This window comes from Phacochoerus africanus, chromosome 16, assembly GCF_016906955.1.
Source record: "Phacochoerus africanus isolate WHEZ1 chromosome 16, ROS_Pafr_v1, whole genome shotgun sequence".
Taxonomy (NCBI): Eukaryota; Metazoa; Chordata; class Mammalia; order Artiodactyla; family Suidae; genus Phacochoerus; species Phacochoerus africanus.
Window position 1 is genome coordinate 7881540 of NC_062559.1, and position 22223 is coordinate 7903762.

Here is a 22223-nt window from a genome sequence, read left to right on the forward strand (position 1 = left end):
TAGATTATGAATGTAGACAGCAGAGCACAGTAATTTTAGCAGTGCACGAGTTTTTCAAAAATAGAATCATCAATATTTTCATATCACATTAAGAAACTGCGGTCATTACCGCAGTTTATATACGTATAACCGAATCACTTTGCTGTACATCTGAAACATTGTAAATCAACGACACTTCAATTTTAAAAAAGAAATGATAGTAGATACTTCAAAATATGGGGGTTTTGTTTTGTTTTTTGCTTTTAGGGCAGCACCCACAGCATATAGAAGTTCCCAGGCTAGGGGTCGAGTTGGAGCCTGCATCACAGCCACGGCAACATGGGATCCAAGCCGTGTCTGTGACCCACACCACAGCTCACAGCAATGCTGGATCCTTAGTCCACCGAGTGAGGCCAGGAATCAAACCCAAGTCCTCATGGATACCAGTCAGATTTGTTTCCGCTGCGCCACAATGGGAACTCCATCAGAATATTGTTAATGCTGCTCATCACGGTGAAGTTATCACGTTTTAAATTCCATTTGCTGGGTCTTATAGTTAATGTGGTAATTAACAAACACCTCATGTATTAACATATTAAGTTAAAAATATTTGCATATGTTTTAATAGGATTCCTCTAAAATAGTATGTATTTTACTTTTTGCATTTAAGAACATCATTCTTTTTTATTTTTTCCATTATAGCTGGTTTACAGTGTTCTGTCAATTTTCTTATTTTATTTTATTTTTTTATTATTTCCCCAATATAATTTTTGTCTACTGTACAGCATAGTGACCCGGTTACACATACAGGTATACACTCTTTTTTCTTGAGTAAGAGGACGTGCTCACCTTCTCCCACAAACACATCAAAGAAACGCATCTACATGTAAAATGACGCGCACAGAACATCCACTGAACGCTGGCAGAAGAACTTAAACTTCCAAAAAGCAAGAAACCCTTGACATAACTGGGTAGAAAAAAAGAGAGAGAGAAAAGGAATCAGGATGGGACTAGCACTCCCGAGAGAGAGCAGTAAAGGAGAAAAGAACCCCACACCCTGGGAAGCCACCTGACCAATAGAAAGATCAGCCGAGTCGGAGGGATCCCCAAGATGCCGAGAAAAGCACAGCAGCAGGTCTGAGAACCAAAAAGCAGAGTGAGAGACACAGATCATCTGAACCACTGGCTCAGACACTACAGCCTGAGATGCTCAGGTGGGGGCTGGGCACCGAGACTTAAGTTCTGTCAATTTTCTACTGGACAGCAAGGTGACCCAGTTACACATGCATGTATATATTCTTTTTTCTCACATTATCATGCTCCATCGTAAGTGACTAGATATAGTTCCCAGTGTTATACAGCAGGATCTCATTGCTTATCCATTCCAAAGGCAATAGCTTGCAGCTATTAACCCCAAACTCCCCGTCCATCCTACTCCCTCCCCCTCCCACAAGTCTGTTCTCCAAGTCCATGTTTTTCTTTTCTGTGGAAAGGTTCCCTTGCGCCATGTTTTAGATTCCAGATATAAGTGATATCATATGGTATTTGTCTTTCTCTTTCTGACTTACTTCACTTAGTAAGAGAGTCTCTAGTTCCAACCATGCAAATGGCATTCTTTTGTTCTTTTTTATGGTTGAAGGAACATCATTCTTAGGAAGGGTACCATAGGTGCCACTAGACTGTCAATAGGGCCCTTGACACTACCAATGTTATAAACCCCTTCATGCCTTCCTCAGAGACTTGGCAATCAGGAATCTCTAGTCAGAAATCTTCTCCTTGCGCATCTTGTAGCAGCCAGAGCCAATCTCCTCCAACATGTCCTGATGACAACATTAATATTCCTCAAATATCAAGTAAATAACTTTTCTTCCTGGTAGCCTTCCTAGGCTAATCAAAGGATAGCTGACACATTTCCCATCTTTTTGTTCAAGGCATTCTTGTGATTGTTTTTTTGCATTTCACTAGTTCCATAGTTAGTGCAGGTTCTCATCCCAAAGCCTCTCATTTGGATAGCTAGAACACTTAGGAGTTCCTGTTGCGGCTCAGCAGATTAAGGACCCAATGTAGTCTCCATGAGGATGGGAGTTAGATTCCGGGCCTCCTCAGTCAGTTAAGGATCTGGTGTTGCTGCAAGCTGCGGCATAGGTCACAGATGTGGCTCAGATCCAGTATTGCTGTGGCTGTGGCCTGGGCCTCAGCTGCAGCTCCGATTCGACACCTGGTCCAGGGATTTCCATATTTCACTGGTGCAGCCACAGGGGTAGAGAAGAAGACACTTAGCTAACTTAACAACATTATTTTTCTGTAGCCTTATGGAAGCATTGACACATGAGTACACAGGCATAATTGGGCTTTCTGGTGTCAAAAAAAAAGAAAAGTAGAGTGGCCATACAACCCAGCAATCCCATTCCTGGGCATATATCCAGACAAAACTGTAATTCAAAAAGATACATGCACTCTTATGCTCACAGAAGCACTATTTACAATAGCCGAGACATGGAAACAACATATGCGTCCATTGACAGATGAATGGATTAAGACAATGTAGTACATATACACAGTGGAATACTACTTGGCCATAAAGAAGAACAAAATAATGCCATTTGCAGCAACATGGATGGACCCAGAGATTATCATATTAAGTGAAGCAGCAAGAGAAAGACAAATACCATATGATATCACTTATATGTGGAATCTAAAATATGACACGAATGAACTTATATATGAAACAGAAACAGATTCATCAACAATGTTGTAATTCAACTATACCTCCATTAAAAAAATAAAAGAAATAGGAGTTCCCGTTGTGGCGCAGTGGTTAACGAATCTGACTAGGAACCATGAGGTTGCGGGTTCGGTCCCTGCCCTTGCTCAGTGGGTTAACGATCTGGCGTTGCCGTGAGCTGTGGTGTAGGTTGCAGACACGGCTCGGATCCCACGTTGCTGTGGCTCTGGCGTAGGCCGGTGGCTACAGCTTTGATTCAACCCCTAGCCTGGGAACCTCCATATGCCGCGGGAGCGGCCCAAGAAATAGCAACAACAACAACAACAACAAAAAAAGACAAAAAAAATAAAAAATAAAAAATAAAAGAAATAAAAAGACATAGGAAAGTAAATACAGTCATCTCTAATTCACCTACATTCATTTTCAAGTAATACTAAAAGTAAATATCCCTGTTGAACATTGGTATATAATTTCTTTATTCCCAATTCTAACTATCTAGTGTTTCAACCAATAGTCTTGCAAATTCTGTTTTTGCTAGTTGATATATTCCCAGATATAGTAACTGAAAGGAGGATTAAAGCAACAACATTGGCCCAAGTACACTCCCTGCAAACTTATATCTTAAGAAAAACCCACACCAGAGGCATAAGGAAAAGGGTAGATACTCCTAAATCTGATCCTCCACTGTGGGTTAGCCTGTGGGAACTCTGATGCCAAAGAGAACAAGACCAGTTCACAAGGGTTTGCTGAATAAGAAGTTTTCATGTCAAGGTGAAACTACCCATGGTCAAATTACCACAAAATGCAAAATCTCTTGTAAATCTGTTTTATTTTTCTTTGGCATGTAAATTGTATGCATTTGTGTCAACTGTGGTTATATACATTAGGCACAGAGTAGAGAAATAAAATTTACATATTTTGAAGCACACCACTGCAAAAGTGAGTCATTTTTTACATTCAAACTCCTTCCTTCAGCTTCTCCTGCTTAAATCTTGTCCCCAGCCCTACGCCCACATGCTAAGGATTTATCCCAACCTTACTCTTGCCTTCACGAGACTTGGCCCTTCCTTCCTTCCTCCCCACGAGGCTATCACTCCTAATATCTTACTGTTACCCTCCACCTTGTCATGATCACTTTTATCCGCATCACCCATTCCCTCTCATCGTCCTTGTTTACCTTTCCTGCCTTTGCCTTTTCTTGCCCTTATATATGCTCTTAGCATGTCAGCTCATCTCCCTATAACCACAGGGAGCAGATGTTCTTTCTGGGTACTTCGTTGAGATGTTAGTTGGCTCTAGATCTGAACTGTCCTGGTCAGATGCCTCTTGCGTATTTGGCAAAGGTGGGCCCATTCCCTGATTACACACACACACACACACACACACACACACACTTCATCATGTGCCCAGTGAATCTTCAGTAAATTTTGTATGAGGCGCCATCAGGACCATACTAATCACACTGAGACATGAAGGTAACCCCCAGTTTTCCACACTTCCCTACTGCCTATACCATAGGGCTACGCCACAGACAGAACATAAAATTAATAAAATATTTTACCCATACTGGGCATGAATCAATTAGAAACACACAATAATTTCATGAGGGTGAAGTAGAAGTAGTTTCAAAGCCATGCATAGTTAGGCTCTTGCTCTAAGAATCCGGAGCGCTTGTCCACGTCAAGGAACTGAAATTATGTAGGCTGAGGTTTCTGTTGGTCACGTCAATGTTTAACACCTGTTGGGAACCAAAGAAAACGTGCTGGACATCTAGAGATGCAAGTTTCCTGCCCTCAGACAAATCAGATACAAGCCAATGGTCCCTATAACACTCTGACACTGTCAATGAGGCATTGGCTAGCTTCTAGACCGCCCTCAGATTTTCAGGGGAGAAGGGCCTTTCTTAATCCCTTAGAGGACCTAGAGTCATTCGGTGACAGGGAAAAGATGACAGGACCCTAAATAACAAAACACACAACCACTAAAGAGAAACAACCGCACAAATTGGAGGAAATGCCCTCATTTCCATTCCTTGGAGCCTTCCTTTATTCCCCGCTTCTCCAGTTTCCTCACAGGGCCTTGATGATTGCCAATAAGTCTGATATTTCAGCCTTTTCTTTTTTTTTCTAGGCAAATACTTTCCATAAAGTTTTAGCTTATGCGTCAGCTTGTGTGTCAGTGACAAAATTGGGCAAAGTCCTTTACAAGCTCTTGGTGGAGTCGGGGCAGTTACTTGACAAGAAAACCACAAATATGAGGAAACAAATAAAAAATACAAAACCGAAGGAAAACTTTTGTTTCAGGCCTTGTTATCAGGAAGGATTATGAAAGAAAAATAGTTTAGGAAAAAGCAAGAAGTAAGCATACAAAGGAAGAGACTACTTATTGCCAGGATAGGTTATGGAGCCACTACACTGCAGTAATCCCAAGGTGCAGATTTTCATATATTTGATATTCCTGAAATCACTATGGTTTTTTTTTCCAAATGATTTCAAGGAAATGAAATTTTATTTCTAAATTTATTTAGTAAAAATTTTTATTTTTTCCATTATAGCCAGTTTATAATGTTGTGTCAATTTTCTACCATATAGCAAAGTGACCAGTCACACATACATATATACATTCTTTTTCTCACATTATCCTCCCTCATGCTCCATCAGAAGTGACTAGGTTGAAATCAGTATGTGTCATGCAAGCAACAGCCTTGGGATTACTGAGAACAAAGGAGCACTCTGGACAACGGTGTGCATGTGTGACCTTCGTTGCTGTTACTGGTGTGATGAATGCATGGAATGCAAACCACTGAAGAATTATTTTAGAAGGAGTATGACTCCTGGCAGGTGGCCGAATCAAGAAAATGCTTTGATGAAAACTTGTATAAAGCATGATGCTAGTGGTTTTGGAGAAAAATCCCAAAGTGAGCAGTGAAAGAATTTTTATGAAATGACATATCACCAATACTTCTGATAGGACAGAGGAAATGCCTTAACCAATTCATGCCCCACATGCTTCTTTTAAATAATAATAAATAATACAAAAAATAATTGAAAATATCTATATAGAAATTTAAATATGAAAAGAAAAATCTGAGACATAAATTGGTTAAGATATTTCTTTTCTTTTTCTTTTTTTTTTTTTTTTTGGCTGTTCCTGGGCCAGGGATCAGATCCAAGCCTCAGTTGCAACCTATGCCACAGCTGCAGCAACACTGGATTCTTTTTTTTTTTTTTGTCTTTTTGCCTTTTCTAGGGCCGCTTCCATGGCATATGGAGGTTCCCAGGCTAGGGGTTGAATCAAAGCTGTAGCCACCGGCCTACGCCAGAGCCACAGCAACTTGGGATTCAAGCTGCATCTGCGACCTACACCACAGCTCTCAGCAACGCTGGATCCTTAACCCACTGAGCAAGGCCAGGGATCAAACCCGCAACTTCATGGTTCCTAGTCGGGTTCGTTAACCACTGAGCCACGACGGGAACTCCCGGTTAAGATATTTCTAATATTTCTTTGCATGTAGAGTTTGCCTTTTCTAAATCACTTTGGGGTTTTTTAATGCTAAAAAATTATATTTTGATGTATCAAGTTTTTTTTTAATTTCCCCAATACATTTTTTTCCTACTGTTCACAATGGAATACCACTCAGCCAAAAAAAAGAACAAAATAGTGCCACTTGCAGCAACATGGATGGAACTAGAGACTCTTATACTGAGTGAAGTAAGTCAGAAAGAGAAAGACAAATACCATATGATATCACTTATATCTTGAATCTAATATACTGCACAAATGAACCTTTCCACAGAAAAGAAAATATAAATCACTTTGATGCAGCTTTATCAATGTCCAGTACTTCCTTTCAACATTTTCCTCTATAGTATCACATTAAAATTATGAAAATCTCTACCTAAAGAAATTTTATAAAGCTCTCTATAGTTTAAAAATAGGAGTTTTTCATGACAGGAAAGCACTGTATCATACATTTGTAGCTTTTTTTTTTTTTCTTTGTGGCACAAGGAATGATGGAGGAATTTGTAACTGATGGTTTCTTATCATTGATGAGATATGTTAAGTTCAAGATATTTGGGCAGTAGATCTCTGAGGCAAAGACAAAGCTTACAAAGATTTGCAGAAAGGAGACATACACAAAAAGATCCAGACCATTAATTCCTAATGATGAGAAACCCTGAATTTTCCCTCCACCTCTATGCTGTCCCTTCCAACACCCTGAACAGAGGGACTCCTGAAGGGCTTTGCAGGAGAGGGTGTCAATCAGAAGCGAAGCAGCCAGGAATTGCATTAGGTATCTCAGGGTCGGGGAAATACCATTTGGACTTTTCACTGGTCACAAACCTGTGTTGCAGAGTCGTGGATGAAGATGGGTGTTATAACCTCGCCGCTCGCAGAGATGCTCACACTGGAAATGGGGGCACTGCCCACTCCCCAGATCTCAATGTAGCCCAGTTTCAAAGGGTTTGTATCACTGATGTATTTGTTGAAAATTACATGACTCTGCATCGTATTCTGTCAATTGGAGATAAAAGAAACCAGAGTGGGGAAAATGGCAAAATTTGTCCAAAACTTTCACAACCTCTTTTTAAGCACAAATGCAGATCAATCACGAAATAAGACAACGTCAGAGCCCTCATCTTGTGTCACTGGATAGTGAGACCGTGATTTCAGCATCCTACCTCCCGTTGCCAACTATCATCTAACTTTGCATTGGGTGAGCAACTTCAGGGGCTCCAGGACCCCTCTCAGGAAACAAGGAATCTCAGTTATCAGAATCTTATGACACGTGGAGCAGTCACAAAATGTGCAGGCTGTTTCAAGGCAATGCAGGAAAGGAGGCTGGAAAATAGAGTCTATCCATCTGTGTCTCAGTGAACTGGAAGTAAGTTACTGATGAAAAACAAATGGGTTTAATCACAGAAAAAGTCCTGAGGGTATATTATATCTCTATCTGAAATCTAGAGGGAGAGAAGGCTGGAACTAAGACGATGAACAGTGAAGGAAAGCTAGACGGTAGCCTGTAGACCTTAGGAGGTCCAGCCTCCAGCATTACCATCTAGTAAGCCAGGAGCGCTCCCTTCCCCATGGTACCAGTCACACTCACCTGGCTGACAGAAAAGTTGGCCAGGTAATAGAGTCCTTGTTCATAGGTATCTGCAGGCAAACAACAAAGTAAGCGTGACCTGGAGCTCTGCGCCAGAATTCTAATTGCATACTTGTTTTGGTTGAGAAGGTAGGGATGATTTTTATTTCATTTTCCTTCTTTACAGAGTTCCATTTTGGGAGATGGGTCAGACTCTGAACCCAACCTCGGTTTGCACAAAATGTTTGAAATGAGTGTACACAGGCGCCTCTAACAGAGTCATATCGGGATAATGGAAGTTTCCTAACATCCCTCTTAATCCACATCTCTTTGCTGGGGTCTACCATGCCCGACACCTTTGCAGTCACCTAAGAATTTCCAGATTCCTTCTTTTTTTTTTTTTTTTTTTCCAGGGCCACAACCGCAGCTTATGGATGCTCCCAGGCTAGGGGCTAAATCAGAGCTGCAGCTGCCGGCCTACGCCCCGGCAACAACAATGCAGCATTTCCTGATTCCTTCTGCTAGAGGCATACAAATTTGCACACCCGTGCACATACAATCACATCACAAACACCAGGACTGGTGTCTCAGTCAGTTTATCTTGAGAAGTAGTAGGTAATTTTTTAAATACAATCTCCAGAGAAGAGACTCTTTGTCTTTTATCCTGAATTTATGCCACAGATTGAGAGAGAGATGATGCTCAGCATATCCAGAAAAGGTGGGCTAGCCAGAGCCTTGCTTACAGGTGCCCCCATCTACACCCCACGTTTGTGGCTTTCTTACTCTTTCCCATATGCTTGCTTCTTCCTAGGTTGCTTGTCCTTCAGTCAGAGGACACTGGCGATCTTCTGGAGCTGTGCTGTCCAAGACGGTAGCCACTAGCCAAAAGTAGCTCATTAACCATATTTAAATTAATTACAATTAAATAAAAGTAAATATGCAGTTTTGCAGATGCCCTTGTCACATTACAAGTGCTCAAAAGCCACATAAGCCTCATTGCTACCATGGTGGACGGCAAGATACAGAACATGTCCATCACTGCAGAAAGTTGTATTGGGCATCGCTGGCCTTGCAATAACCAATGGTACGTGAGACACCCTCCCGAGAGTTTACTAATTCCTGTAAAGGCCTCGAGGGAAATTCCCCCTCATAAACAGGCCAGCTTATAGAGCCATTGGCTCTCCTTCTGGGACAGTAAACCATGTAATGAGGGAATGTGCCCTTGCATGTAAACCATATATGGAAGCACAGCCCAGTTGGTCACCAAGAAACTTTCCTTATGGCTCCTATCCTGCCATCTTCCATGGCGAATCAGGACAGCTAGATAATGGTGAGAGATTCGGGCTTAAGCTTCATATACGTGAGGCACTGGGGTCATGTACAATATGTGCCATACACTTAACAGTAACAAACGGCTTTATTTAAGCAGAGTGTCTTAACACAGGAGTTCTCAGCGTGGCACAGCAGAAACAAATCCGACTAGGAACCATGAGGTTGTGGGTTCGATCCCTGGCCTCGCTCAGTGGGTTAAGGATCTGGTGTTGCTGTGTGCTGTGGTGTAGGCCACAGACATGGCTCGGATCCGCCGTGGCTGTGGCTGTGGTGTAGGCCGGCAGCTGTAGCTCCGATTGGACCCCTAGCCTGGGAACCTCCATATGCTGCAAGTGCGGTCCTAAAAAGCAAAACAAACAAACAAAAAAGAATCTCTTAACACAGAAAGGAAATAGCAGCCCTATCAGATACCCAGGAACCCAGAGGATGGTTTTGACGTGAATGAATCCTAGGTGGCCCTTACTCACCAATGCTTTGCCCATCATCCCAGAAGAGCCAACCTTCAGCGGTCCCCTCATCATCCAAGGCAACCTTGAAGCCCATGAATTTCTGACGGCTGCAGTGAGGTAGGAGAGAGGTGTGAGCCAAAAAAAAAAAAAAGCCCAGGATAGTCATAAAAACATCAAGGAAGTGCTTCATGATACAAAGCCTGGGTATCAGGATTCAGAAGATGTGCGATCCAGTTCTAGTTCATTCCATGATTGGCTCATGTCAGGAATGAGTGAATCAATCAAGGGGAATTTTCCTTTAAGGCTCCAGAAGCCCATAGGGGCTCTACAATATCTATAAGTTAACTACAAGCAAACTCACTCACTTCCTTTCTTTCCCTACTGTTTCAAGCTTTCATCACCTAATTTCCTAAATACACATATAGTGAGTTCCGTTTGCAGATGTACTAAGTTCTCCAGTTTTCAACTGAATTTTTGTAATCAAGTGATTAGAGCTGCAAGAATTTTAGTTTGACATCAGACACAGATTTTAGTCCATGCTCAACTGCCTAGTGACTGTGTGACTCTGAGTTAATCACGTAGTCTCCTGAAGCCTCTCTTTGCTCGTCGGCAAAATGATGTTGATAACCATACTTATAACATAGGGCTTATTTTTCCTTTTGTTAAGAAAAATAGAGGAGTTCCTGTCGTGGTTCAGTGGTAACAAACCCGACTAGGATCCATGAGGATGTAGGTTCAATCCTTGGCCTCACTCAGTGGGTTAAGGATCCATCATTGCTGTGAGCTGTGGTGTAGGTCACAGCATTGCTGTGGCTGTGGTGTAGGTAGGCAGCTGTAGCTCTGATTCGACCCGACCCCTAGCATGGGAACATCTATATGCCATGGGCGCAGCCCTAAAAGCAAAAAAAAAAAAAAAAAAAAAAGAAAAAAAGAAAGAAAAATAGATAATATCCAAATAGAAATCTCCATCCTAGCACAGTTCTAGGCACAGAGCAAACATTCACCTGATGTTAGCTATTACTAATTATTATATAGACTTAGGTCTAGAATTTTAAAATCTTGTTTATAAGGAACTTCAGCCTCAGGCATCAACTGCCATAGAGCTTACACAATTTTTCAGCAAGAGTTCTCTTAGCAAGGAGTCAACTAGGATCAAGACAGTCTAAAGCTAGCACGAGCCACAGTTTCTTCTGTTTGACTTCCATTTTAAATGTCACTAATTAGACCTAATATCTCACCCACGTAGATCTAAAATAGGTGTCAATAATTGCTCAAATAGTACCAAATCTGAAAAGGGCTAAAATACAAAAATGCTTAGTAAAAAGTGCGTTGGAGCCTGCAGGTGTGGCTCAAGGACTGGTGGGTCCATGGACCCTGTGGGGAAAGGGACATCTGGGCACATCATTCACCTGTAGTAAGTGTTCTGTGCGGGCTCTTGCCAGGGCAGGATGTATCCCCCGCGGATGTGAAGATTAATGTGGTCCAGAGGCGCTGACAAGTCCCTCCACTCTCCTCGGGCGTTAATGTCCACTCCCTGTGGGCCAGAAGCATGAGATGATGGACCGATGCACCGACCAGACATCGCGTCCACACTCTGGACCCAATGCCCGTTCGGGACCTGTCATCACACTCTTCCGCACTCACCCAGATGCTGTGCAGCGAGGATGAAAGTGAGCTGACTCACTTCACAAATCCTTATCTTTCACTCACTCTGTCTTCTCTTAGGCTTAACATCTTGAACCTGCCTCAGAGGTGACAAGGAGAAGTGTCTCTTGCCCCAAGCCATAAACCTCAGTTCCTAAGAGACTGTCCTTCCACGAGTTCTCTACCGAGAGAAGGCTTCTAGCCTTTAGCACTCTGGACAATTTGGGCCAAAAAAACTCTTTGTTGTGGGGACTCTTCTGTGCTTTTTGGATGTTGACCAATGTCCATTACTAGATACCTGAAGCATCTCCCCTACCTCCCACCATAACGTGACAAACGAAAATGTCTCCAGTCATGGCCAATGTCCCCTGGTAGGTAAATCCACCCATTTGAGAATCGCCACTTTGGAGGTAAAAAGTAAAGCTACCATGACATTTCTTCATTTTTAGTCCCTGATGTTCATTCTATACAGATTTGAACTGTATAAAACTAGGAGCAGGAGTTCTCATTGTGGCACAGTGGAAATGAATCTGACTAGCATCTGTAAAGATGTGGATTCTCAGTGGGTTAAGGATCCGGAGTTACTGTGGCTGTGGGGTAGGTTGCAGGCGGGGTTCAGACCTGATTCGACCCTCTAGCCTGGGAATTTCCATATGCCTCGGGTGTGGCCCTAAAAAGCAACAAACAAATAAACAAACAAAAAACTAGGATTAGGTGACAGAAGGAAGCCCAATGACAGGGACCACATTCTCTGGGCTGGACCCTGCTTCATGGGCCTGCCTCAAGACCACAAAGTCTATAGGACTTAATAAAAATTCCAGCCCCAAATCTCTGGGCTTCTTCAGTTTTCTTACTGCTATCATGAGAAAATTGAAATATATGCTCTCGATGACATTTTATTGCAGTATCTTCTGAATACTGGACTTTTCCTCCACTGACTGTCCTGCCTCCAAGTGAAACTTGATTAATGTAAAACCATCAAAATTATCTTCCACTAAATTCTCTATTTCTGTCAATGTCTTCTTCATTCTACTACATATTATGGCTAAATGTGATATGACACCTTGTCAGGATCTCCTTTCCAGTACCTAATGTGTCACAAGTTTGCTTAATGGCCTTTAGTTTCAGACTGGGCTAGACTAACAAAATCCTACTAAAACATCTATAAAGACATGACTGTAAGATAAAATCTAAAAGCAGCACTGTTAAAATGAAAAGATAACCAACATGACTCTGTACAGGTGAATTTTCATCTTTTTCAGCCATACCCGTGGCATATGGAAGTTCCCAGCCCAGGGATCCAATCTGAGCTGCAGCTGTGGCCTACACCACTGCTACACAGCTGCAGCAAAGCCAGATCCTTAACACACCGCACTGGGCCAGGAATAGAACCAGCATCACCATAGAGACAACGCAAGATCCTTTACCTGCCATGTCACAGCAGGAACTCTGTGAATATGCCTTCTGCCTTGTTTAAAGCATGCTTTCTTATTTTAAGCATATCCCCTTATCTTTCTAAGGAGGAGAACCTTCTAGTTAATTTTTTAATAACATATGTACAAAAGATTATCCGAACAAGTACACAGCTCAGTAAAGTTTTACCACATGAACACATGTGTGAAACCACCACCTAGACCAAGAAGTGAATGTTGCCAGCATCCCTGAAAACAGTCTCATCCCCTCTCATAACAATCACCACACCAAAGGCAGCAACTACTCTGATTTCTTCCACTCTTGTCTGTTTTTGATGAGTAAGTCTCTCATCCATCTCCATAAATGGAATCATTCATTCTTTACCGTCTTATCTCTGACTACGTTTGCGATGTTCATTATCTTTATTAGTGTAGCAATAGTTTGTTATTTTCATCGCCCTATGGTATTCAGTTTTAAAAACAGATCACAACCTATTTATTCATTTTACTGTTGATGGATATTTGGCTTATTTCAAGTTTTTTAAAAAACATTTGACAAACAATGCTGCTATGAAACATCCTTGGACTTTTTTGGTGAAAATATACATACTCCAGGAATAAACCTATAACATTATCATTTCTTCCCAGATATATAACATATATAATTATAATTAACTGGTTTATATCAAGCACATAATTAACATATACAGTGATATATTAATTACATGCATAAGATATATAATTAATAACATAATTACATAATTAATCATACAATTAAGATCATATTACAGTATATGATATGACATGATGCTATATATAATACATATATCAAACACATGAAAGCTCTAGTGCAGGTTTGTTTTTATTTTCTGCATTGACAATATTACATTAATCTAACCTGGGAGATTACATAAAAATAATAATCAAAAACATCTTGAAAAAGGGTGATGACCTATATCACATATTAAACTGTATTAGAAATACGCAATCAGTAAAAATGTTCAGAACTGACAAAATAAGTAGCTCATAGATTAAAAAATCAAAAATAGAAAAGAGAGACCTTTCAGACAAATTCTAACGTATATAACAGCAGTATATGATAAGAGTTTAGCAAAGCAAAAATATTGGGACCCTTGACCCAAAAAGGTTTTATCCTAACATTTCACTATTCACTGAATGAATTCTAGTGACTTAAAAAAAATTAATTTGACTATATAAAAGTTAAAATTTCTATTTAAAATCATAAGCAATTAAAATGCAAATGACAAAGTAGAAAAATATTTCCAAATAAATATGGCAAAGTGTTATCAACTTAAATGTGTAAATACTCTTTAAAAATCAGTACAGTTTATCTTAACAGCAAACTGCAAAAGAACAGAAAGGTCACAGAGTGTAAATGGCCTGTCAAAGGTGATCACAAATCGAATCAATGACAAGCATCAGGAACCATATTGCCTTTAAGAGTGACACAAAGATGAACATAAAATTAAAAATAAAAAACTCGAACAGTCAAAACTGACAAAGACTTAGGGAAATGAACACTCTCATCAAGTGCCGATGAGACTGTAAATTGTTTCCGAAATTTTGCCAACTTATATTAAAGATTTTTGTATTAAGCAGCTTCTCTGGCTAGGGGTGGAGCTAGGCCATGCCCTCTTGAACAGACAAGATGGAAATTTAGGCTAACAATGTTTAGTTGAATGGAAGGGAGGACAGTTTAAGTTAACTCTAGAAATAGAAACTATATGAACTATATATAAACTCCTCCCTCACTTAAGTATGTAATAACCTATGTAACCACAAAGAAACCCAGCTCAGGAACAGGAGCAGCTTGAATCTTCTGCTCCAAGTGGATAGCTTAAGTTTCCATTCCATCTACCAAGTCCAAGTTTTTCCATGCTTTTGATAACATCTGTAATATATAGTTCCTCTTCATCTTTTAAAATATTAAGTATATTTTACTGACATTTCTGTAGACTGTCAATGGACTGAGTGGTGATAAAACCTTTCGGAAAGCAATCTGCCAGCCTCTATCAAAATGTCCAATACTGTATCCCACTTCTGACACCAAAAAACCCCCCCCCAAAACCAAAAAACAAAAACAAAATAGCAAAACAACAACCAAAAAAACCCCAAAATGTCCAATACTTTGTCCCAGCAATTTCACTAACTAAAACTCATACCAAGGTATATATATAATTAATCGCTCCATTAATTAGAAAAAGAAAACACTAAAACAGACAAACCAAAATCCTAACTGCCCATCCACAGAGCTGGTTTGCTAAATGATTCCATGCAATGGAATATAACACCATTGCTAAAAAGAATATGGAAGAGCTTCAAGTGCTGATATACAAAGATCTTCAAGATATGTTATTAGGTGAATTAATCAAAGGATTTCATAGTATGTCTGGTAAGGTCCTATTTGTGTAAATAAAAGAATACACATCCTAATCTCTGCACAAATTTTTATCACCAAAGATACATAACATTGTTAATGGGGGCAGCTTTAGAAGGGGGACCAAGGATTGGGAGACAGTGATGACGGTAAATTTTCCAACGTTTTCCTTTCTCCAATGTTTGAATTTTTACTGGTGGAGGTATTTTTACTAGCCTAATGTATTTTTGGCACCCTACATGTCTTTCAAGGTATGTTTCCAATCCCATGTTCCCCTGATGTCTTCCACCCTTTAACCAGTATACCTGCATCTTTTCTTCCTCTAAATTCTAGACTTGGCATTCCCGTCATGGCTCAGTGGTTAAAGAACCCAACTAGCATCCAGGAAGATGTGGGTTTGATCTCTAGCCTCGCTCAGTGGGTTAAGGATCCAGCGTTGCTGTGGCTGTAGTGTAGGCCAGCAGCTACAGCTCTGATTCAACCCCTAGCCTGTGAATCTCCATATGCCGCAGGTGCAGCCCTAAAAAGACAAAAACAAAAACAAAACAAAACAAAAAGGCCATGTATAAAATCAGCAATTCCAGGGAGCTTTTCTCTTCTTTGATAGTTCTTACATTTCATATTTCTTTTGCACGGCATATATAATTATGTGCATATGTATTAGCGCTTATAACATACAAACTTAAGCGCCAGGTTAGATGGTGAACTCCACAGGGAAACTCTTCTAGGATTCCACACCCAGCTGGTAAGGTGGTTTGCACCTGGGCAAGGCTAGGACCAGCATGAGACATATGAGGTGCCTAAGGTACAAGGTTAAGGAAGGCACTCACTCTCAGAGGCCACCTTAAAAAGGAGTGAGTGCCTCCTTAACCTGTGTGCCCCTAGGTGCCTCACTGGCCTCACCTTGGCCCTGACCCCACACCCAGGAGCCTCAAGGTACTCAGGACAACTGTCTGTTAGTGAACAGGACAGTCAGCATGCAAACCCAGGACAGAGACTAGGCTTAAGGAAGCTGGCTGCTCCCTCTGGGAAAGCCCTGCCTGGGAGCACATACCTCCCTTAACCTACTGCCACCCAGAGGGCAGACCCAGCCCAGCATATAATGGGGTGTCAAGGGAGAACTCAGAGCTCCTTGAGACAGAGAAGGAAAGGAACAAAATTTCCATTGCCCTTGCAGGGTGTTCACCCAATCCCACTACGAAGGGCTTGGATAAAAGGGCCCAGAGGGCTCTGCCTCTTGTTCTCCTGCTATTATCATTTGGCTGTATTTTTAGTTCTCTGCTTTGTTCTCTTCAGAAAAGTCAGCAGAGTTTTCTCCTGGTTGGAAGGATGGGAAACACCACCTTTGACCCTTCCTCAAGAATCAAACTCTGATTTGTCTGTATCCCTGCGAAAGAACACTGCCTCAAAGCGTCTGTGAAAGATGCTGTTTTCCCAGCTGAGTCTCTGGGGCTCAGACTGGCCCAGAAAAGTCACACAACGGGGAAGGTCACGTTCCTTCCACATTTCTAAATGCACCTGCAGCGCTCCAGCTCGGAGGAGCCGGGCCTTGTGCTTCTGTGCACATTTTACGCGCTACCTAGGATGGTGCTTACCTTAGAAAATAACATTTAATAACTCCTCTTTGAGCATCCGTGCTATAAAAGAAGGTATACCGTCAAAAGACAGAGAGGAAAAGCCCCTAATACCTCTGACCTTCCAGCCTGTCAGGGAGGACATGAACAAAAACCAGTTTCCACCATAGTGTCCAGGGTTAATACTAGTGTCTGCCACGACATGCCTCTGTGAATAGAGGTGGTAAAGGAAAGATGAAAAACTAACATACAAACAACATCTACAAAAGGCCAGGCACTCCACGAGATGCTTTTATACATCGCACAACAGTTCTGTGAGGCAAGCTGTCTTTCCCCACTTGGAGGTGAAAAAAACCCAGGCGACAGGGTTAAAAGTGACTTGACCAAGGTCATATATCAGGTGGGTTACAGAGCCAGAATTTGACCTGAGGTCTGTCGGAGTCTAAAGCCCCTGAAAGCGTCCACGCTACCATTTTCCTGAGGGTGCATATAAGTAATTAGAAAGACTTACCGTGTAATAATCATACCAGCGGGCTCTGGGGAAATAGGCAGTGACATTTCTGGCATTCTAAAATTAAAGCGACAACAACAAAAAGGCATGAGCAGTGGGTTCAGCATCTAGGGCAGAATTGCCAGTCTGCACAGTAAGGGGTCAAAACAAGAGTGATGGCCTTGGGCCACTCAAGGTTAGCAATTGCTGGGAAGGCTTCCTGCCCCAGCTCCTTCTCAAACTGGGACACTTGCCTAACCGAAAATGGCGGCATCTATAAAACTTGCCGGGATCTAGGACTTTGGGTGGGGGGGGGGGGAAATCACCATTTGCTTATAGACTTATCCCATACCTTCTCTAAAGAGACAAACTGAGGTTGGGTTTGGGGCAGAAAAAATTTTGGTAGGTTTATGGCACCAGTGCTTCAGAAATTATGATCAGTGCAATAACTTTTGGGGAGGATCCAATGAATTGGTATCTTAATCAGAAGCCAAATCATCAATAAAGGAAGTAAAGACGTGGCTACCTGAGGACCTCTTATAGAGGAAAGAGAAGGAGTAGCCAGAAAGGACAAGATTACACAGAGCTGCAAACAATCCTTCTGGGAGTTCCCGTCATGGCTCAGTGGTTAATGCATCTGACTAGGAACCATGAGGTTTGTGGGTTCAATCCCTGGCCTCGCTCAGTGGGTTGAGGATCCAGCGTTGCCATGAGCTTTGGTGTAGGTCGAAGACGTGGCTCGGATCTTGCGTTGCTGTGGCTCTGGCGTAGGCCGGTGGCTACAGCTCCGATTAGACCCCTAGCCTGGGAACCTCCATATTCCGTGGGTGCGGCTCTAAAAAGACCAAAAAAAAAAAAAATCCTTCAGAAAAGTTTTGTTTTAATGGTGATAGAGGATTGTGAGGATTTCATTATAGTAGTGCTGTCCCCACCTGACTCATACTCCTTATTTCAGTTAATGATGAAGTGATTACATCTTCAAATGTATCCTAAGGATTTTTCCTTCTCAATGGTCCAATGATTCAGAATTTGTCATGTTGATTTTAAAGATGAGAGAGGTGAGGAATAGAACACCTAAGAGACAGACTTGAGCTTAGAGGGAGAGAGAGAGGCAGAGGGAGAAAAAGAAACACGTCTCTGGAAGTTCCCATTGTGGCTCAGTGGAAAGGAGCCCAACTAGTATCCATGAGGACGCTGGTTCGATCCCTGGCCTTGCCCAGTGGGTTAAGGATCTGGCATTGCCGTGAGCTGTGGAGGAGTCACAGAAGAAGCGCGGATCTGACGTGGCTGTGGCTGTGGTGTAGACTGGCAGCTGTAGCTCCGATTTGACCCTTAGCCTGGGAACTTCCATATGCCACAGGTGCAGCCCTTAAAAAAAAAAAAAAAAAAAAAAAAAAAAAGAAAGAACATATCTCAGGACCCCCAGACCAGGTTTTTCTTCTCGACTGTTCACCAGCCTCATAGGTGGGATCTTCCAGTCATCAGAGGCTCCCATACTCACAGGTTCCAGGACAGGGCTGACCAGGAAGGCTGGGCCCAGCAGGAACTGACTGTCTAAATCCCAGGTTACCCGGTCTGATACAAACCTGGAAAAGAAAACCAAGGTATCACAATTAGGATCCCAGTAGGTCCCCAGCTCAAGGCCTTGAAGCACCTCCTCAGTTCAGACCCAAGTGGGAAATCCAGCTGCTTCTATGCCATCCTCCACTCTTTCACTAGGTCTCCGTTAATCAGATACGTACCCACTTTCTATATATAATGTTCTTCAAACCACAGCAATGGTTGCATTTAGACATGTTCTCACCAATCAATATCCCCATGTTTCTTAACCACGGCACATTTTAATGCAAGAATGGCCTTCATTGCTCAGATATCCTCCTGGAAGGCCTTCCTTTGTGATCTGAACTACTACAAAGATGGGTAGGTCCTTCCATGCCCAAATTAGAGCAAAATTATTCTATGCTATATTGTATATCATTTTGAGACTTTTTAAAAAAATTCAATATCCTTATCAAAGAGCTAAGGAGTTAATTGACACCATGCTAAAAGAGTCATAAGGTACGGTCTATACCTAAAGAGCTTTGGGCAGAGGCAATTCGTGTCTTTAAGTTAATTTGGAAGAATTGTTTTCTTCAGCTGCCACCACATAGAAGGAAACGATCCCATGGGCCCTGGAGCCCTGGCTAGAAACTCACTCGTGGAGAAGAGGCCGCACGACCGTGCTGCCCTCTGCATGGGCCATGTGCATCAGGGTGTAGAGATACGGCAACAGGGTGTATCTGATCTCCAGGACACTTTTGGAGATGTCCACAAAGGTGGCATTCCAGGACACAGGGTCTTGCCTCTAAAGAGAAAATAAGAGCATTCAGGGCTCACTTTAGGGGGTCTGGGGGTCTGGGGGCACTTAAGGAGGTCAGTGAACATTTATGCCAACTGAAGATCACACATAGCTAAACCCACGATGACCACAGATGAGACACAGAATATTTTTAATAGGCTGAAAGGTCACTCACTGATGCTTTCCCAGGACAGATGAAAAAAACATTCCCCATATGCAATTTGGGTAGGGGGATATATTTGGTATAATGCCCAAACCAAAAGAATAATCTAAAGGATACTAAGGAATATGATTCATCAGAACATGAGACTTTTTTCATGTACCTGTTAGCTATTTGTGTATCTTCTTTCGGAAAATATCTATTCAGTTCCTCTGCCCGTTTCTAAATTAGCTTTTTTTTTTTTTTTTTGCTATTGAGTTGTATGAATGCCTTATATATTTTGGATATTAAATAAGTTGCAGACATATGGCCTGCAAATATTTTCTCCTATTCTGTAGATTGTCTTTTCATTTTGCTGATTCCATGTAGAAGCTTTTGAGTGTGATATAGTCCCACTTACTTAAATTTGCTTTTGTTGTTTGTGTTTTTGGTGACATATCCAAAAAAAAAAAATTGCCAAGAACAATATCAAGGAGTTTTTTTTCCTATGTTTTCGTCTAAGAATTTTGTGGATTCAGGTCTCATGATTAAGTCTTTAAACCATTTCGAGTTAGTTTTTGTGAATGCGGTAAGACAGAGGTTCAATTTCATTCTTCTGCTTGTGATCACCAGGTTTTCCTACCATCATTCACTAAAGGGTCTGTTTTCTCCACTGAGTACTTTTGGCTCCCTTGTCAAATATTAGTTTACAGTATTAGCTCTTAATTCTGTTCCATTGGTCTCTGAGTCTATTCTTATGCCAATATCATACTGCTTTTATTAGTGGAATGTTTTCCAGTTTTCCTCTTGTTATAGATTTCTAGTTTCCAAAGAAGACATACAAATGGCTAACACGTATATAAAAAGATATGCAACATCACTAATAGTCATGGAAATACAAATCAAAACCACAGTGAAATATCACCTCACTTCTGTTAGAAGGGCTATTATCAAGCAGACAAAAAATAACAAGAATTGGTGATGCTCTGGAGAAAAGGGATCCTTGTGTATCTTTGATGGGAATTTAAACTGGGAAAAAATTGGGGTTCATCAAAAATTTAAAAATAGAACTACCATGTGATCCAGCAATTCTACTTCTGGGTATATATCCAAAAGAAATAAAATTAGTGTCTTAAAGAGATATGCACTCCCATATTCATTGCAGCATTATTGGTGACAGTCAAAATATGGAAACTACCTAAATGTCCATTGATGGGTAAATGGATAAAGAAGATGTGGTACACACACACACACACACACACACACACACACACACACACACACACATATTTACAGTGGAACATTACTTAGACATGAGAAAGCAGGAAATACTGCCATTTATAACTACAGGGATGGACTTTGATGGCTTCATGCCAAGTGAAATTAGTCATAAAAAGAGAGAAAGTTACTGTATGATATCATTTATATGTGGAATATGAAATATTTTAAGTGATAGAAACAGAGCATAGAGTGGTGGTTATCAGGGGCTGGGAGGTGAAGGAAATGGGGAGATGTTAGTCAAAGAGTAAAGGCTTCTTGTTATAAAGTATCCACATCTATATTTATTAATAATCTAAAAATGTATTATATCCAGACATAATTTTCATTGAGAAAGACATATACACCCCTATGTTCATTGCAGCACTATTTAAAATCGCCAAGACTTGGAAACAACCTAAATGTCCACTGACAGATGAACATTAAGAAGATCTGGTACATATACACAATGGAATACCACTCAGCCTTAAAAAAAGAACAAAATAATGCCATTTGCAGCAGCATGGATGAAACCAGAGCTTCTCATACCAAGTGAAGTAAGTCAGAAGGGGAAGGACAAATACCATATGATATCACTCATATCTGCAGTCTACAGTATGGCACAGATCAACCTATCTACAGACAAGAAACAAACTCATGGACATGGAGAACAATCTTGTGGTTGCCAAGAGAGAGAGGGAGGTGGTGGGAGGGTCTGGGATTTTGGGGTTGGTAGAGGCAAACTACTGCATTTGGAGTGGAGAAGCAATGAGATCCTACTGTGTAGCACTGGGAATTATATCTAGTCACTTGCAACGGAACATGACGGAGGATAATGTGAGAAAAAGAATGTAGATATACATATATACACACATATATATCTGTTTGTGTATGTGTGTGCCTGGGTCACTTTGCTGTACAGCAGAAATTGACAGAACACTGTAAATCAACTATAATAAAAAATTAAAGAAAAAAATTTCTGGTGATCTAACATACAACCTGGTCCCTATAGTTAACAATACTGTATTACATACTTGAAAGTTGCTATGAGTATAGATATTAAAGGTTCTCACCACAAAAAAGAAATGATGATGAGTGAAGTGATGGGGTGTTAACGCACCCTAGTTTGGTAGTCATTTCATAATATATATCAAAAATAAAAAAAGAAAGAAAGAAAGAGGAGTTCCTGTTGTGGCTCAGCGGAAACAAATCTGACCAGCATCCATTAGGACGCCGGTTTAATCCTTGGCCTTGCTCAGGGGGTTAAGGATCCAGCATTGCTGTGAGCTGTAGTGTAAGTTGCAGACGTGGCTTGGATCCTGCATTGCTGTGGCTGTGGTGTAGGCCGGTGGCTGCAGCTCCGATTTGACCCCTAGCCTGGGAACTTCCATATGCTGCAG

The 22223-nt window shown here is 41.3% G+C and overlaps 1 protein-coding gene across 1 annotated transcript in view; it reads right to left on the reverse strand.

Moving 5' to 3' along the window:
• Window positions 1–3514: 3514 nt before the first annotated feature.
• The window catches only part of MGAM (maltase-glucoamylase), a 102233-nt gene continuing 83524 nt past the window's right edge, over window positions 3515–22223 (reverse strand). The window contains exons 41-48 of the mRNA XM_047763395.1: window positions 19285–19433; window positions 18591–18675; window positions 17111–17167; window positions 10981–11105; window positions 9590–9678; window positions 7812–7861; window positions 7049–7219; window positions 3515–4442 (exon numbers count right to left, since the gene is read on the reverse strand). Coding sequence (XP_047619351.1) covers window positions 4359–4442; window positions 7049–7219; window positions 7812–7861; window positions 9590–9678; window positions 10981–11105; window positions 17111–17167; window positions 18591–18675; window positions 19285–19433 — 810 coding nt within the window. The 3' untranslated portion in view covers window positions 3515–4358. The remainder of the gene's footprint in view (window positions 4443–7048; window positions 7220–7811; window positions 7862–9589; window positions 9679–10980; window positions 11106–17110; window positions 17168–18590; window positions 18676–19284; window positions 19434–22223) is intronic.